Source organism: Mustela nivalis, assembly GCF_964662115.1.
Source record: "Mustela nivalis genome assembly, chromosome: 16".
Classification (NCBI taxonomy): domain Eukaryota; kingdom Metazoa; phylum Chordata; class Mammalia; order Carnivora; family Mustelidae; genus Mustela; species Mustela nivalis.
Window position 1 is genome coordinate 11,786,995 of NC_139035.1, and position 18,596 is coordinate 11,805,590.

The 18,596-nt window shown below is 50.5% G+C and overlaps 1 protein-coding gene across 5 annotated transcripts; it reads right to left on the reverse strand.

The window, feature by feature from the left end:
- Positions 1 to 3,392: 3,392 nt before the first annotated feature.
- RD3 (RD3 regulator of GUCY2D) lies at positions 3,393 to 18,379 on the reverse strand. 5 transcript variants are annotated; one of them, XM_082702483.1, is made up of 6 exons: positions 18,136 to 18,379; positions 17,077 to 17,282; positions 15,683 to 15,736; positions 9,004 to 9,054; positions 8,183 to 8,660; positions 3,393 to 6,543 (listed from the first exon to the last, which is right to left on the reverse strand). In XM_082702483.1, the coding sequence occupies exons 5-6, from the start codon at positions 8,476 to 8,478 to the stop codon at positions 6,246 to 6,248; spliced, it is 594 nt and encodes a 197-aa protein (XP_082558609.1). In that variant the 5' UTR covers positions 8,479 to 8,660; positions 9,004 to 9,054; positions 15,683 to 15,736; positions 17,077 to 17,282; positions 18,136 to 18,379; the 3' UTR covers positions 3,393 to 6,245. The 5 variants fall into 5 exon arrangements, with proteins under 5 accessions (XP_082558609.1, XP_082558610.1, XP_082558613.1 ...); XM_082702484.1 differs by lacking the exon at positions 17,077 to 17,282; XM_082702487.1 differs by lacking the exons at positions 15,683 to 15,736; positions 17,077 to 17,282 and having other exon boundaries at positions 8,183 to 8,492.
- Positions 18,380 to 18,596: the final 217 nt, after the last annotated feature.

Here is an 18,596-nt window from a genome sequence, read left to right on the forward strand (position 1 = left end):
CGTTTGTAAAGTGCCTGCTCTGTGCACAGAACGTAGGAACTCCGAGACAAAAGACCTGGTTCTTCCGCTGAAGGATTTCGCAGGCCACTGGAGAATGGCCCAGAGGGGGCAGTAGTGACCAGAAATACCCCCAAAGTTTATATCCCCATGTGAGAGGTACAGTGGTGACGCTCTGCACGGTGGTTCTGAGGGGATCCAGATCCTTGTCTGGATCCCTGAGAAGCAGCGAGGCAAGGGACAGGACCCCTGACTTCCAGGTCTAGTTGGCCCCCTGCTTATCACCTGAGACAGAACAGGATGGGCCTTGCCTGAGGGTCAAGATTCCCAGAGATCAAGGAGGTTGAGTGCAGAGGACCATTCAAATGTTAATGAAAGGATTTTCTTTGTCTCTTCTTTTTTTAAGAGTTTATGTATTTGTCAGAGAAAGAGCTAGCCAGCAAGCACAAGGCGGTGGGATGGGCATCAGTTAGAGGGAGGAAACTCCCCTAGGAGCAAGGAGCCCGATGTGGGACTCGATCCCAGGACCCTGGGATCATGACCTGAGCTGAAGGCAGACACTTAACCAACTGAGCCACCCAGGCATCCCAATAAAGGACTTTCTTGAAGACAGAGCCATTTCTGTCCTTAGCGATCTTGTCGACAGGCTTCTGTGGATAAGAGACGTAGTTCTCCAGTCCCTTTCACACTTCAGAGCGGTTTCTTTGCCCCGTGCCTTGATTTCTTTCCTACTAAGGGCAGGCGAACCTCCACTAGATCTCCTCTGCCCTGTGTTCTGGAGCCTGGACACTTAGGGAGAGCCTAGCACAGGCCCACAGCCCTGAGCAGGGGCCAGAAGTTGAGTCTAAGCTGTGACCCTTGGACTCAGCCACACAGAGAGGAATAGCTCGCTCCACACACCAGATCCTAGCTGGGAGGGGAGATGGGGCTGGAGAGATTTCAAGTTTGCCTGCAAGGCTTCGGGAATGTTCCATTTGTTCCAGCAAGGGAATTGTAACTGGAATGCAGTACAATCCGGTGTGCTGGAAAACACTCCAACTCCTGTTGGCTTCCAAATGCCTTTCTCAAGACTATAACAACTCTTGGGAATTTTTAGAAACTTTAAAAAATCATTGTTACTTTCGCCTTGAGTACGATAAAATCCTGATTTTTAGTCCACGTTTTTATTTTTAGATTAGCACCTGACTAAATATAATAATGCTAATTTAATACTCTATGTAATAACATTCATAAGAAACAGATGCCAGTTTCCCCATTTACCAAATGATACAAGGTGTTAAATTGATTTAAAATAGCTGTCTAAAAATGATTTGTCAATGAATAAATTTTGAAATAACATATTGTGTTATCTTGGGGAGCCACAGGAATATTAAGACAGATTGAGATTTCACTACATGTTGAGTATGGCATCGAAAATAGACATAAACTATTTTCATTACCTACTACTAGAATTCTTGAGATTCCCCCCCCAACCCCGAGTTATTTTGATACATTTTAGTGTTTTGTTTCTAAATGGCAAGAGAAGAGGAGGTTTTAGGTTTCTGTTTGCCAGCATGTCTCAGGAAATAAAGCCCAAGGACACAGAGGCATTTTCATCCAATGAAAAGTCAAATTAGATATATTGACCCTATTGATTTTTAACATTAATTTTCAAGGTACTAGAGAATCTTGGTTTCTGTGGAAGAATTTTAATCAAATAATAATAACAAGGATTTTTATAAAGAGCATCCTTAGGCTAATTTGCAGAATTATCATTTATGTGCTATCATTAACTTAATGCATATTAACACTAATGTTCCATAAATACTTTCCTATTTAAACAATTCTTCATTTTGAAATTAAATAAATGCTGTATGACCATGTATAAAACAAATTACAAGTTTCTTGTCAATGTGTGGGACTTGATTAGATCCTCAAAGAAATGAACCTGCAAAAATCACTTGTTGGGAGTAGCTAGGGAAATTTGAATATGGACTAGATATTAGATGATATTAAGGAATTACTGTTAATTTTGTTGGGAGTGATAGTATTGCCCTGGAGTTACACAGAGATCGTTCCTTCTTCCTTTGCAGGACACACTGAAGGGTTCAGGGGTGAGGTGCCATGCTGTCCGGGATTTATGTTAAAATACCTCACCAAGGCCTCTGCCTTCGGCTCAGGTCGTGATCCCAGGGTCCTGGGATCCAGCCCCGCATCGGGCTCTCTGCTCCTTGGGGAGCCTGCTTCCTCTTCTCTCTCTGCCTGCCTCTCTGCCTACTTGTGATCTGTCTGTCAAATAAATAAATAAAATCTTAAAAAAAAAAAAACCTCACCAAAAAATAGATTGAAGTAAATATGGCAAAATGTTAATAACTACTAAGCCTTGATGATAGGCACATGGAGGGTTCTTACACTTTTCACAATACATCTCTGTTTTAAAATTTAAATTTTATGGGGCACTGGGTGGTTTAGTCGGTTAAGTGGCTGCCTTCAGCTCATGATCTCAGAGTCCGGGCATCAAGCCCCACATCGGGCTCCCTGCTCAGCGGGCAGTTGGCTTCTCCCTCTCCTCTGCCTCTCCTCATCTCGTTCTCTCTGGCTCTAAAATAAATAAATAAAATATTTTAAAAATAAAATTTAAGGGGCGCCTGGGTGGCTCAGTGGGTTAAGCTGCTGCCTTCGGCTCAGGTCATGATCTCAGGGTCCTGGGATCGAGTCCCGCATCGGGCTCTCTGCTCAGCAGGGAGCCTGCTTCCTTCTCTCTCTCTCTCTCTCTGCCTGCCTCTCAGTGTACTTGTGATTTCTCTCTGTCAAATAAATAAATAAAATCTTTAAAAAAAATAAAAATAAAATTTAAATTTTATTATGAATTTTAAAAATCTAAAAATTTCATAATAACGAGATTTAAGGAAAAATTCCACAAAGTAAAATGAAATGTAACCAGTATTCCTACCCCCACTGGCTCCCTCTAGTGGCTGGTGGCGGTAAACCTAGGGGAGATGGACAGCCCTGCTCAGCCCTCACAGGGCTCTACCCACCCCTCCACCTGCAGCCAGCCGCTACCAAACACTCCAGCTCTACAATGGTTTCATTCTTTTCTTTGTTCTTATTGGAATTTTACAGAAGGAAATTGAGGCCGACATTATTACCTCTTTAATGACTTGAATCCATCCAGAGGAGCAACTTCTCATAGGTTGGAGGGTCACCAGTTGGAAATCACTGCAGTAAGACAACCTGTGTCTGAGCCTGGTGGGTTGTCTGTCTGTCTTGACTGAGGTGGACAGGGAAGGCTTTCATGGATGGCCTGTGACTTCAACTTAGAAAAGGACATCTGTTAAAAGTCTCAGATCTTCCTTTTCTTTGCGGAGGGTAGGTTCATGTAGGGTGGTGGGGAAGGAGGAAAACAGTAGATACTCTTTTTAAAATTTTTTTTCAATTTAATTAACATATAAAGTATTATCAGTTTCAGAGGTACATGCCTGTGATTCCTCAAGGTACCCAGCGCTCATTACATCACATGCCCTCTTTAATGTTCATCACCCAGTTACCCCATCTCCCCACCCCCCTCTCCCTCAGTAACCCACAGTTTATTTCCTATGATTAAGAGTCTCTTATGGTTTGTTTCCCTTTCTGGTTTCATCCTGTTTTATTTTTTCCTTTCCTCCCCTATGATCCTGTTTCGCTTCTTAAATTTCACGTATCAGTGAGGTCGTATGATAATTGCCTTTCTCTGATTGACTCATTTCACTTAGCATAATACCCTCTGGTTCCATCCATGTCATTGTAAATGGCAAAATTTCATTTTTTATGATGGCCGAGTAATAGTCCATTGTATACACATTGTATACATATTCTTTATCCATTCATCTGTTGATGGACATCTGGGCTCTTTCTGTAGTTTGGCTTTTGTGGACATTGTTGCTATAAACATTGGGGTGCACGTGCCTCTTCACATCACTGTATTTGTATCTTTAGGGTAAATACCTAGTAGTGCAATTGCTGGGTTGTAGGGTAGCTCTATTTTCAACTTCTTTTTTTTTTTTTTTTAAAGATTTTATTTATTTATGACCGGGAGAGAGCACAAGCAGAGAGATAGAAGCAGGCTTCTCCTGTTCTCCATCAGGAGAACCCCAATGTGGGGCTCGATTCCAGGACCCTGGGATCATGACCTGAGCCAAAGGCAGATGCTTAATTATCTGACCCACCCAGGCACCCCTAGTTTCAACTTCTTGAGGAACCTCCACACTGTTTTCCGAGTGGCTGTACCAGCTTGCTTTCCCACCAACAGTGTAGGAGGGTTCCCCTTTCTCTGCATCCTCACCAACATCTGTCATTTCCTGACTTGTTAATTTTAGCCATTCTGACTGGTATGAGGTGGTATCTCGTTGTGATTTTGATTTGTATTTCCCTGATGCCAAGTGATGTTGAGCACTTTTTCTTCTGTCTGTTGGCCATTTGCAAGTCTTCTTTGGAGAAATGTCTGTTCATATCTTCTGCCCATTTCTTGAGTTGTTATTCTCTTAGTTGACCTCCTCTGAATAGCCCATACCCCACAGCTAGGTTGACCCTGACATTCCATTCCCTCAGAGAAAACAGATGACCTCCAACCAGGATACCCAGAAAGCTCACAGCTAGTAGATCATATTCTAACTCTCCCCAGCACTGTTGCCCCTGGCAAGTGACCTGTCTGCTTACCGAGGGTCCCTTCTGCTCGTTCTAAACTTGTTTATGCCAGTTGTTCTTATTGGTATGACTGACTAAAGGACAGATGAGCCAATAAAACATAAGTGTGGGATCCTCATCAGACAATACATGTCACAAAAGAGTGAACACAGCTTGGCAATTAAATGAACTTTTTCTTATGTCTTAACATAAAATATGTAAGAAGCTTCAGGTGTACATTTTCATTTAAGTGCTTTTCAACTGCCGCCAGGTATGTAATGAAACAACTCCTTCATCCTGACTGTATTGGATAAGAGGTTTTCCATCATCTTAGGATTTTCTCTCCAGACTTGAATGAAAATAATCCCAAACCAGATCATTTAAAAACTATTTTTTTTTTCTACTGAGCCTGGTCAGGGAGTCTATGGATTTTGTCCCCACAGACTTATCTCCTGGCATTTTATTTAGACTAATTAGTAAGATCCACTTGCATTTTCTGAGCATGCCCTGGTAGCTGGGGACAGACACTTTCCTCGCCCATCCCCCCACACCCCACTTCAGCCCAGGGAAGCCGCCTGACCTTCCATACATTGGAGCATCACATGTCCCGTATCCAGCCCTAACCATATTAGAAAAGGAAGGACAGTGAACCCTGTAGGGTGGCTCTTCCAGAACATTTCCCTTGGTTCTTTGAGACCAGTTAGGGATTTTGAGATCACTTTCCTTCATATGACCAGTTAGAGAAGGGACCCTGGAATCCGTGCCCTGGGCTCTCCAGAGCGGTGAGGAGGAGGCCTGAAGCTTCAGCTCTGGGAGGAGCTGCCAGGCATTGGCCACATCCTGAATGATGATTCTCTTGGGGCGAGGCAAGGGCATCTTACCTCTGATCCCAGCTGCCTTAGACCTCCATGCCGATTCCAAGGTCAGAGATGTGTCAGATCACTGGCAGGAGGAGACAGCCCTTGGAGCTGTCCCATCACAGCCCAGGACTTGGGCAGAGACTATACCTACCCAGGAACAACCTCCCGGCCCTTGGGGGATTCTGGCTGCAATTTAAGGTGAAAGAATCTTGCCCTCTCTGAGCTTCAGTTTGTTCATTTCGCTAGCGGAGGAGAGTGACCTATTGGCTTTTGTGGTCCCTTTCAGCCCTGTCTGTCCCAGAGGCAAGGACCTAGGAGCCACGGTGAGACCAGCCACCCGCAGAGAATGCACGCTACCCAACAAGCGCCCCTTACTCAGGGTGAAGGGGTGAATAGGACATCCCTGAACTGGGGGTGAGAACTCGGGTCCTGGCAAACTCTTCCCCTCCCCAGGGGTAGATCTTGTCTGCCAAGATCCTGAATCTCTGCGAGGCAGGGGAGGGGATGCTCCCACTGATCTGTGGGAGGGACAGGGAGGAGACGGATGCTGGCGGAGCCCCAACTCGGGGCTCAGGGCTGTTGGGGGAGTGCTGCCTGACGGAGTCCTTCATTTTATCGGAAGGTCCTGGGAAGGAAACACCTCTTGGGAGTCAGAGGAAGGGGGGAGGTTCCAGGACACGGGACCAGTCACCGGCCTATCATGCCCTCCTGCTGGTGGCTCCGCTCCTGGGCAGGGGAGGGAATGGCTCAGTCATCTTTGGGCGCCCGGAACTCCGGCATGCTCCAGGTCCGGAGCGGCGGCGGCGTGTCCCGCTCCACGTCCTCAGAGATGGTCCGGATGTCACTGGTGAAGGGGGAGATGCGCGCTCGGGTCTTGAAGGTGGCCAGTGCCAGGGGGCCGCGGGGCCGCAGGCTCCACTGCCGAGTCAGCTTGTGGGCCTCCTCCTCCTGCTTCATTCTCTCCAGGACCTCCTGCAGCACCGAGCGGAAGAGCTGGGACACCTCCTGCACCTCAGGCTCCTGCTCCGCCAGCAGCTGCCGGAACCTGCGGGTGTGGGACCGGGCAGGTGTCAAACCGCCCCAGCTACTTTCAGCCTCTATGGGCCTCAGCTTCCTCATCTGTAAACTGGGGTCATAGCTACCGTTCTGTGTGTGTGTGTGTGTGTATGTGTATGTGTATGTGTATGTGTATGTGTATGTGTATGATATGTGTGTGTATGTGTATGTCTATGTCTCTGTGTATGTAAAGATCCTGACATTGACTCAGGTTATCGATGTCAGAGTAGTAAGGGGAGCCCACTGCTACCATGGCCTGGCCTAACGTATATGGGGCTTTCTGGCTAACCTCTTCTACCCTTCTCTCCCCGGTAGCCAGAGTGATCTCTTCAAAATGTCTATCTGATGGTGTCACTGCCCTGCGATACTCCTTCCAAAGCTACTGGCCACCGGCTGGGTGAGGTTTTCCTCTGCCTAAAACGTCTCTGCTTAGAGCTCAAAATGACGGACAGTTATCAGCAAGCCCACTTAGTGGTTTCCTCCACCATACTGTGAGTCAGGACTTCTCACACTTTTCAGCAGTGGGACGGGAAAGGTGAGGGGGTGATCACGATCACACGTGTGTTCCCAGACTCCCCCTCATTTATGAGGTTTTGTGTATCCACCTGGCTTCTCTCCCCAGCCCCAGCCCCATGACCCACTCCCCCCGCTTCCCCCATCCCCAGGTGCTTCTGGAAGTAGGTACATTTTGGGGGGATTCCGAAGTACAGAACAAGAGAAGCTGGAGAGGATAAGATTCTCAGCCTGGAGGAAGAAGGGGGGGGGCAGGGCATGAAAAAGAATACAAAATCCAGTGGGCTACGGATAGGACTGGAGACAGAGAAGGAATTGAAGGAGAATTTCCAAGAAAAAGGGGGTACAAGAGATGCTTACATTGGTTAAAGAGATGTGTGGCTGGAGATTTGGGGGATATTCTGACATTTTACTGTGGACCCGTATTTCTTTACTAGTGTTTGAGAACTGCACGTAAACCCGAGCAACTTTTGAAATTACTGTTGGTTGCTGGACTACATTTCTTCGACTTTAACATGAACCCAGCCAAGACTGGGCCCTGTGGGTCAAACTTTATTAAGGTCACATTTATATTCAGGAACACTGTGGTCCCCAAGCTCTAAATCTCTACGTGTTCAATGCCCCAGGCCTTGGAACACTTCACACACACACACACACACACACACACACACGCACAGTCCCCTGAGGCAAACTATTATGAATGCTAGTGTGACAAAGGATAATTAAAAACTGAATTTTGGGAAGATTGTCTGGAAAACCTTTCTAAGAAGGTAATATGGACAATAAACCAATGGAGGAGAAAGAGCTAGCTGTGTTGAAATCCAGGGTAGTGATAATTCAGGAAGAACAGAAAACTCAAAGGCCTGAGGTTCTCTCCCATTAAAAGTCCTGTGCCCCCCAAGAGCTGCCTCCTGCCTCCTTCTGAGCCCTTAGCTCTGGCCTGGTGTGCTCTGGGCTCTTGCAGATTCCTCCTTCTGCCTCACTCCTTTTAACAGATCCCTGGATCATGCACATGCCCCCACTCCTGTCCTGCTGGCCTCGGGGCCCCTCTCCCTGCAGCCACAACCCTGGGGTAGCAGTGCACCTGCTGGGCCCCGTGCCTGTGCAGGGGTTACCTGAGGATGGCGGGCCCACAGTAGGAAGGGTGGATCTTGGCACAGACGTCCTCTAGTTGTAGCCGTTCGCCAGGGCTAAGGTCGTAGGTGGGCCGGGGGGCGCTGGCCAGCCAGCTGTAGTCGACCCCGGTGCAGATCTTCCTGACTGCGTTGCCGCGCTCCCACTGCTGCCTCTCCGCCTCTCGCATCTGCCCTGCCAGCTCCATCATGAGCGTCTCCAGCACCATCTCGGCGGGCCTCCGGGAGGACAGCCTGGAGGGGGCTTCATTCCACCGCAGCCAGGGGATGAGGGACATGGCCCCCCCAGCCCCTGCCGAGACAGGGAAGGAGTGCGTCTTTCCTGGGCCCCTCTGTCAGTTAGGGTGGGGGAGAGCAAGGGGGAAGGAGGAGAGCTGGGACCCGAGAGAACCTGCTCCGCCGTCACAGCTGGGTGGCCTGGAGTAAGTTGCTTAACCTTTCTGAGCCATCATTTCTAATTCTGGAAGACAAGATTGGGCTGTCGTGAGAAGCAGTTGTGAATAAACGTGGGGCACTCTAAGTGCCACATGAAAGTATGATAGTCTCACGGTTATAATGATCCCTGATACATCCTGAGGGCGGAGGCCAGGGAAGATGCCTCCGGAATCCCCATGAACTCCAAATAAAGAAGGAAATATACTGCGTATGGCTGAGCACAATCTTATTCCTGCACAATCTTATCTAAGGGGGAAAAATTCAACCCAACAGGAAAACACCCTGGGTTTCTTAATGCCCCAGCCTGCTGCTGAAGGAAGCTGGGAACTGTATGGGGTTGACCTCATCCTGCAAAGGACACAGCTTACCTGCTGTTCATTCATTCATTCAGAAGCACTGATCCAGCATTGTGTACACACCTGTGGAAGAACACACACAGGAAAGCATATCAGGCACCTGCTGCCCAGGAGATGTCAGTGGAAAGAGGTCCATGGGAGTGGTGAAGCACACGGTGGGCACTGATGGGGAGGGGAAGGAGTGACTCTGGGGGTTAAGGGGTCATGGGAGGCTTGTGGACAAGAGCAGGCTGAAGGGGGAATACTGGCTTCAGACACATGGACTGATGGAGAAGGTGTCCTGGGTGGAGACCCAGCCATGGTACAAGAAGAGACGTGTGCAAGGAGCAGAGACGTGTGCAAGGAACATCGGCCATGAGCGGGACTTTCACTCATCATATTTCCACAAGGTCTTGTACAACACAGCTTTTGTGAATGGCTGACTAGAGGGGTGGATGGGTGAATGGCTGACTGTCAGAAATGGGTTTGTGCCTCTGACAGCAGTGAAGGTGAGGGCCATTCCTGGGCTAAAATCTAAAGTGGGTCTTTGAAATGCCCCAACTCCCCTGTCTATGCCTTCCCCCCTCTAAGAAGCTCCCAATTCCTGCACCAATGGTCTTCCTGCCCAGACTCTCCAGATGCTGAGAAAAGTGACCGGATGAACTCAGTCTCAACAACATAGCTGGGAAGCATGGAGACACACACATTTTTAGGCAGCCCTCCCACCACCCTGCAGAGAAATGAACTGGTAATGCTTGAGAATCAGACACAAATAGGAAAAGTATTATGGGGCAACAGTAGCCTCCTGGAGTGGCATCGACGAAACCTCCTCTTTACCCATGAACCACCAATTCCCTTAGCAACCATTATATTTAGGAAGTTTAAAACTTTCACCCTCCACTCAGCTAAGACTGTCACCAGCGGGGCCTCAAATTACACCCTGACTCCTTCCCCAGGAGGTTGGAAGGGAGGGACACAAACCATCAGATTCTGTTCTTGGGATCAGGACACTTAGATTTGCTTCTCCGCCCTTAACTGCTTCCTGTGTTCAGAATCACAAAGCTGGGCATAGTGTGGGGAAGGGGGTGAGGGATGGAGTTGGGCTGTGTTGAGAGCCGTGAGCACCAGGAGCCTCTGCCCAAGGCAAAGGGATCTGGTCGCATCAGGCAATGGGACCCCTTGTAAGTGAACATGCTGCATTCCCTGTAGTAGCAGGTGTTTGTGTTTTCACAAGTACATGGGTCAGGTTGATGCTTAACAGCAGACGAGTGAGCGGTACCTGGTCAGGTGTTCATTCAACCGCATGGAAGGGTGCTCCAAGTCTGGATGGGTTACCAGTCCCCGCAGGGGCTGCTGGTGGCGCTGGGCCACTCACAGCCCCCTGCTCTCTGAGTGTCCCTGCCTCCCCTGCCTGGGGACTTACCACGAGACTCAGCTCCTCTCTGGAAGTGTTTCCTGACACCTTCCCTGACACACTTTTCCTGATGTGACCACGCTCCACTTGGTGCTCTGACTGTGCTCGGCACAGACATTTCTCGCAGCCCCAGGAACATTTCATGGAGCGTGACCATCTGACTCCCGGACTCCCTACGTGGGTGAGGACCACGCCCTATTCATGCTTCCCTCCCTGGTGCTGGGTGGTACTGCTGTGGTGCTTAATAAATGCCAAACGAATGAGTGAATGAAAAAGGAATGAATGATGAATGAATGCAGGCAGGCATGGTGGTAGGAGAGCCAGCAGCCCCACAGACCTGACCTCGCCTGAATGAGGGGGCATTGGTCAGCGGCCACGGGAGAGACAGTCCCTTCCGGCCCCCATGGCTCCACACTCTCCTGTCACGTGGAGACCCCTCCTCAGGAGGAGACATTGGCCGAGCTGTGTGGTCATGAGGACCGACACTGCCGGGATGGTTCCCGCTTCTCTGCCCCACTGAGCCTCACACTAGGACGCTTCTAAACCTGGCCCAGGCCCTCCTTCCCCAGGAAGACATCTTCGGTTAACCTCCCGCAACCCCTCCAGGCCATACTGCACCTGCCTCTCAATGCTGGGCACCTGTCTCTGGAGTTTCACCAGCCTGGAAGATGAATGAATGGGGAAGAGACCAGTGGGACTCAGGGTGGAGGGATGTGATGCCTTGGAATGAACGTCACCTGCCTCAGACCCCCTCCCCTCTCCAAACACCCTCCACTCCCTGCCACAGCCCTTCCGACAGCACAGGTCCTAACTCACCTGAGGCTTCCCAACCCAACCCCACTGACCCTTCCTTCCTGTGGAAAGAATCTTCCATTGGTTTCCATCAAGCCACAATCTTTGGTCTAGGTCCCACCCTGGTCTGCCTTGTACCTCAGTCTGCTTCCTGGGACTCGCTCTCAGACCCCGAATGGGCGCCCCTCCCCTGGCCTTCCTTGGGTTGTTGCTGTTCCTTGGGGCTCTGTCCAAGGCTGTCTTGTTTTAATAGGCCTCATCCTTTCACTCGTCTCTAATTACTTCCTCAATGTCCGTAGCTCCCAAATCAAAATCCGGAAGCCACTTGTCTGTTGAGCTCCAGGTGCGGGTGTCCAGATGCTTCCTGGACAACTCCCCTAGCAGCTTCCACATCCTGCCCCTGTGGCTGCTGCTTCTCCCCGGCCCCGGCCTGGCAGTGGGCATAACCCAGTTGCCCAGTCTCATGCATCATCCTTGTCTCTTCCTTTGCCCCATCGGTCAGACCTTACACCCAATTCCTGTTGATTCTTCCAAATTTAAGTGTTACCAATCTCCTAAATCTGTCCATTCTCTTCCTCCTTTAGTTTTGGTCTTGACCATCTGCCAGATGTATTACAGCTGCTTCTGGCCAGCAACCCAGGGATGGTCCTTCTGATCTAATCTCCACTCTATTTCCCTTTTATTGTGGTGTTTTTTTTAAAAAAAGCAAATAGCAGGAAATTTACCATCTGAAAGATTTATTTTAAGAGTACAGTACAGTGGTGGTAACTATAAGCACGGTGTTATGTGATTATTAAGTGTTCTCTGGGACTTTTTCCTCCTGCAAAATCGAAATTCCATACCCACTGAGCAGCTTCCACTCAAAGATTTAGAAAACGTGGTCTTTTTCTTTTCTTTTTAAGTAGGCTCCACACTGAGCCTGGAGCCCAATGTAGGGCTCACACCCTGAGATCAAATCCCGAGCTGAGCCACCCTGAAAGGTGCCCTGAAACTGGGATTCTTCTAAATCATAAGCCTGATCATATCACTATTTCATTTTCATTAGATACCGTAACATAGAGCATGGGGTCTGTGAGCTGTGAGCCTGTCACACCCATACCTCCTCCCTTGCAAATTTCACTGGCTTCAAAATATCAATAGAAATCTGAAAAATTGAAATTAAAAAATTGATAATAATTCCAAATTAGAGTTGTAAAACCCCTTTCAAAGTTTTGTTTAAAAGTAATCATAACGTGGATCCTTTTTATGATGCTGTTTGATGTGATGCGGGGTGGGGCCTCCAATAGTCACCATCTGTGGCCTGTGTTTAAGCCCAGGGGTATTTAAAAGCTTTTGGTTGTTCCCAATGTCCTTAGACACCTTCATATGGCTTCCGGGCCCTTTATCATGTGGCTCCTGTTCACATGGTCAGCTTCATGTCTCATCAAACTTCCCCTTTCTCCTGGCCCTACACACACACACACACACACACACACACACACACACTCCCTCCCAGAACATGCCCTGCTTTCTCTTGCTTTTTGGCCTTTGCACATATCTAGAACATTATTTTCTTTTCTTTTACTGGGGTATAATTGACATGTAACATTATAGTAGTTTCAGATGTACAACATAATGATTTGATATTCATATATATTGTGAGGTGATCACCCTAATAAGTCTAGTTAATAACTGTCCCAATACATGGTTACAATTGCCTTCTTTGTGATGAGAATTTTTAAGGTCTATTCTCTTACCAACTTCCAAACATGCAATACAATGTTATTAACTATAGTCATCCCCAGGATTCATATATTTTATACCCAGAATTTTGTACCTTTAGGCCCTCCTGCACCCAGGCCCTCGCCCGCTTTCCACCTGCTGTCTCTGGCAACCACCAGTCTTTATCTCTGAGCTCAGTGTTTCGTTTTAGATTCCACATATAAGTGAGATCATGTGGTATTTCTCTGTTTGATTTACTTCACTTCGCACAATGCCCTCAAGGCCCATCCCTGCTGTTGCTAATTGCTCGGCCATAGCCATAGAGGATCCTCCTGTGGCAGGGGAACAGAAGAAAGGAAAGGTGGGAGGCCCTGAAGACAGCTTTTATCTCCACACCCTTCTGGCCTCCAAGTATTGGCAGCAAAGCCACCCCAGGCCCCGTCAGGGCACCACACATTTGCTAGGGGATTAGGGCAGTGCCGTAAACAGAACCTCACATTCCATGTGTCTAAACATTTGTTTAAGTTACGAATTAGGTTAACAGACTATTCAATAAAATATGATTTGCTTTTCCTTCCTTGTCAACTGTACCTTCACAAAAACAATAACAAAATCGGGCTCGGATCCAAACTGAGAATTCTGGGATGCCCAGGAGAGGCTCTTTGCTAGAACACAGCAGCATGGGTTGAGCCAGCTCTGACCCTCACCCTGTCTCCCTTCTCTTCTCACACCACGAGGGACCTGGCAAACATGCGGGGACAGCCCAGCTTTCACGTCTAAGGCCCATCCACATGCGTACCAACCCCCACTTCTTTGCCACACTCAGACCTGGGACTGTTCATGTTGATGATGTCGCCCACCCTGGAGAGACTGGGCCCGAGAGGAGACTTTGCTCAGGCTCTGGAAGTAGACGGGAGACTGTCTGGGCCGGGAATTCTGGATCTAAGAATCTAAGGCCTGATCTGGAGGGGAAGTGACCTCCAGGTGTGCATGTCTTCCCAATCCCCAGACTTTTTGCCCCAGGACGGTGTGGTCTACAGTGCAACCCCAGGAAGGGTCCCTCTCCTCTGGGTTCAGGGCTGGGCTCCTGACCCGAGCTGGCCTCTAAAGACAGGTGCTCACCCAGGGCTGTGCGGGGTGACCTTGCCTGAGTCTTGGGTTCTGTGGGCTCTCAGCCTCTCTGGCCCAGGTGGTGGAGCTTCCCAAGGGCAAGGGGCAGGTTCTGGATTTTCTCCCTCCCCCCCCAGCCCTCAGCAGGGCTGAAGCCATGCACAGAGACAAGGTTTCTGCTGAAGCTATTTCTGTCTCCGGTGCCAGCTGTTGTCCCGAGAGGCTCTTTAGCAGGTCTGATTAAGTTCTTAAAGGGGCAAAGGAGGGAAAGAGGGATAAAGAGAGAGAGAGCAGGACAGAGGCGGGCCAGCCACACCGACGCCAGAGGTCATTGGCTTAGCCCACAGCATCCCCAGGACCTGACCCATAGCCAAGCCCCCACTGAGTCTTGTTGTGACCGTCTGGGGAAGAATGTGATGGCCAAATGGGGTCCCATGACACCCAGAAGACTCATCAGAACAGCAAGCGTAGTCTTCCCTGGGGACTTCGTACAATCTGGATCCGACTCCTCCCCATCCCCCAAATCTGGTTTAACCCCCTCCCTCTGTGGCAAAGCCAGACTCTTCAGTGTGAGCTTCAGGTCCCCTCACACTCTTGCTCACGGCTGGGCCTCGGCAGCACCATGGTGACTCTGGAACCTTCCCAGGATGAATGCCTGCTTCCCATTCAGTCACCAGCACATACAACCTGCCTCCAATGCACGAACATTAATTGAATCCTTGTTTAATATAATTAGGACTTGGGGTGCCTGGGGTGCTCAGTCGATTAAGCATCTGCCTTTGGCTCAGTTCATAATCTGGGGCTTGGGATCGAGCTGGGGGGGGCCGTCTGCTCAGCGGGGAGTCTGCTCAGCGGGGAGTCTGCTTCTCTCTTTGCCCCTCCCCCTGCTCGTGTGAGATCTCTGTCCTTATCTCTGACTCTCTCTCTCTCAAATAAATAATCTTTTAAAAATTAAACAAACAAACAAAAAAACCAATTAGGACATTGGGGGAAATTGGAATATGAACTTAGGTTAGGGAAGGAGTGTCGATCTTTTTAGGTATAAAGATAGTGTTATGGTTGTAGGGGAAAAGGGACAAAGAGCCCAACTTAGGAGGCCGTGTGGAAAGGTTCAAGGCTGAAGTATCACGGTCAGCAGTGTCTTCTGTTCCAGTTCTTCAGAAAAATGTCTCATACACATGCACATACTCACAGAGAGGGCAAGTAGGGCAAAGTATTCACGGTGGTTTTCTCCCGGGGTGTTTTATGGGTTTTTAGGGCACTCCCCTTCCAACTCTCCTGCATCTCGGAGCATAGTCACAATTTAAAGCTTGGGGAGAAAACCTAACTCAGAACTCACTTTCTGCAGGAAGCCTTCCCAACTCATTCTACCCGGTGGACCTGACTTGTTCCTCTGCACCGTGGCATTTCTGCACAGATGCCCTTGGGTGTGGAGGGAGCGAGCCTCGGCGGATGCTGGGCTGGCCTGGCTTCCGACACACCCCGCCCGGCCACACGCAGGTGGGAGTGTGCAGGGGGCCGGCTGCCGTGCTGGGGCTCCCTCCGGGAGTTACTGAAAATAAAGAAGGGTGTTTTTCTTTTCCCTACCTGAGTTTGTAAACCTCAATGTCTTGTTCATTTATAAAGCCCTTATGTGGACATCTTTTCCTGATCATCACAGTACCAGGAAGTAGGTACCTTATTACCCCAACTTACAGACAGGGAGACTGAGGCTTGGAGCAGTGCAGGTGGCTCGGACACAAGCAGCATCTGGCAGGGATAGAAAGGCGGAAGAATTGAACTTAGGTTTACTCTGCCAAAAGCTGTGCTCATCTCCCAACACCAGCCGGCCTCGTCTGAGCTGGGCATCGGCCGCGGGCAGGGTGGGCACATGCCTCATGGCACTGTACTCCGGACTGCAGCCGCTCCCTCACTCCACAGGCCCGTCCTAGCTTGTGTCCCTTTTGTCCCTTCCCTCCTGACCGTGTGCTCCTGGAGGGATTAGCCCTGCCACTAGAGTTCATCATTTTATATGTTGATGGAGAGGCACATAGATTACTAGATCTTAAACTGATTTTTAAAAAATACATGAATAGCTACATTTCAAGTACAGCTGGTTTCTTTCCTAACTGAATTTTATGTGTTTAGAAGCATTTTGCTGAGGATGTGTCCCAAGGTGTTAGAGACTTCCAAAGGACCCTATGGTTTGGCACAAGCTTGACTCCAGCATTGTTCCCGGCCTTGCCCTAACCCTGTCTTCTGGTCATGGCACTGGGAGAGCTCTGCCCCCTGGATGGAGGGAAGTTTCAGGTGGTAGCCTCAGTCTACCCCCACCAGCAGGAAAGCCCTCCTATGCGCTCTCTGCCTTTCAGCATCACTGGGCTAAGAGCTCCTGCATTCACTACCTTTCCTTCCCCTTCCTTATCCCTTCCACCCCCAGACTCTCTGAGCTCTTCCTTCAGCCTGTTTTTGAACATCCCTGAGGATAACCTCTTTTCCGTGGCTCCCTGGGAGACACTATCACCAGCTGTGGCTCGTTAGATACGCTAGAAAAACCATCCCCAAGCTCCAGGGCAAGAGGCGTCTGGTCCCAGGCAGTTAGCAGTCAGAGGGGAGCGGGGATGGTCTCAGCGGAGGGAACAATCAGGGGTGTGTCCTCGAGTTAGAAGCAAGGCTCTGAGACCCCTACATCAGGCATGAGAGGATCCCTTGCCTCTGGGGAGTGCCAGGCCGCTAGCCCCGTGGCCAGCCAGGGAGGGACGGTAGAGCCCTGGTCAGGAAGCTGTTGTCTCAGTACAAAGGGAGCAGTGCCCAGGCCCCCCCACCGAAGCAGGGCTCTAACAACTGACCTGGGGTGTCTGCTGGCCAGAGCGAGGGCTGCCTCGCATGTCCCCCAGGCCCACGGGCCTGGGGTGGCAACTTCTTGGACTGTCCAAGCTGCCGCCTGCTTCAGAGACCAGGCAATGTGACTCTGCTGAAGCCAGACCCTCTTTCTGGGCAGAGGCCTTGAAACATGTGCAGAGAGTAAGCGCTCTGCTCTCTGACCTTCCTTCCAGTCCTGTTAGAACCAAGGCCCAAGGCCCACTTCATAGATCACGAATTAACCTCACTTCTTTTCAGCATCGTAGAAAAACCACCGGGACTCCACCAGGCCAGGTGTGACTCGGCCCGACCTGCTGACCTGTGGGCCACCTGCTCCTCTTCTAAGGCTCACTTCAAGGGTCGGCTCCCCTCTGCCTGCCCCTCACTGACGCCCCCCCGAGGTGGAGCTGGGTGCCTGCCGTTGGAGGCACGAGGGCCCAGCATCTGACGGCATCTGTAACGAATACATTTCTCACTTTTTTGGTTCTTTTCCTCTCTCCCCTGCCAGCTCTGAGAGGGCAAAAGCTCTGTTTGCTGAATCTGCTGGCATGTAGTAGACATTTCATAGATGGTTCCTGAATGAATGAATGAATGAATGGCAGCCAGTCCTCCTCATTCTGAGGCAGAGGTGCAACCAGGAGGGGTCAAGTGCTCAGGCCCAAATGACCATAGTCATTGTGGGGGTGGAGAGGGGTGGCCGATCCCCAGGAAACTCTATGCTGACCCTCTGGTCACTGCTCAGACGTCTCTTCCCAAGCTCTATCCTCCCCCGGAAACGTACCCGCACAGCTCCGTCAGGCCACCCCTCCGGTGTGTCACCGGGGCTCACAGCCCGAGGTCTACACACCACCCTCGTGGCTTGGGCACAGCTGTGTCCCAAGAGCCTGCTCTTAGTAGGTGCTTGAGTCACGATTCTCAAATCGACGAATCTCGTGGCTTTCACCTCTCTTCCCCCTACGCGGGGCCTCCCCATCAAAGCAGAAGAGAAAAGGCTGGGGCTTGCCAGTTCCAGAGCAGACGGACCTGTGGCTTCCCACAGGACAGGTCACAGCCCCGAGGCTCCCTCGGAGTTCACCGACCCTTGTGGGACGGATGGGGACGAAGGAGCCCTCCCTGAAACCATCCTGGCCCTGGGCTCCGACAGCTCAGGAGGCTGTCCCCAGCCCCCGCAGCCCCGAAGCCAACCCCTCCCAGCTCCAGGCTCTGCCCCGACCCCTGCTCTAACGTCCAGAAGGTTTCAGGTGGGGTTGCCACTTCCAGGGTTCGGGTGGGGAAGCCACAGTCTCCCGGGGAGACCACCTTCTTACCTGGCTTTCTGAGGCCAGCCTCTCCGGGGGTGAAGGGTCCCGCGGGGTCCTGCCGTCTGCTTTCCAGCCTGAGAGAAGAGCGCGTCCGGGGGACGAAGACTACCTCCTAGGCCTCTCCCCTCCTCTTTCTCATCGCGGTGGGCTGCTGCCTCCTGCTCTTCCCTCTCTGTCTCTCAGCAGTTGTAGGGAGAGAAAGCAACGCCCGGAGGAAGGATCCAGCCTGGGCTGGTGTTTGTGGAGTGTGTGCGCCTGTCCCAGGAGGCCAGAAGCACCGCTCCTCCTGAACCTCGGAGGCAGCGGCCCCGCCCCTGCTCTGCGGTTGCCATGGAGACCCACCTAAGCCTCTTTCACCTGCAGCTGTGTTATCTGTAGAGCCAGCCGGGCTGGCCTGACCCAGATGCCTGAGAAGACCCAGGTGGTGCAGAGCGCCTGCGTCCCGCCCCCGCCGCGCTCGGGGAGAG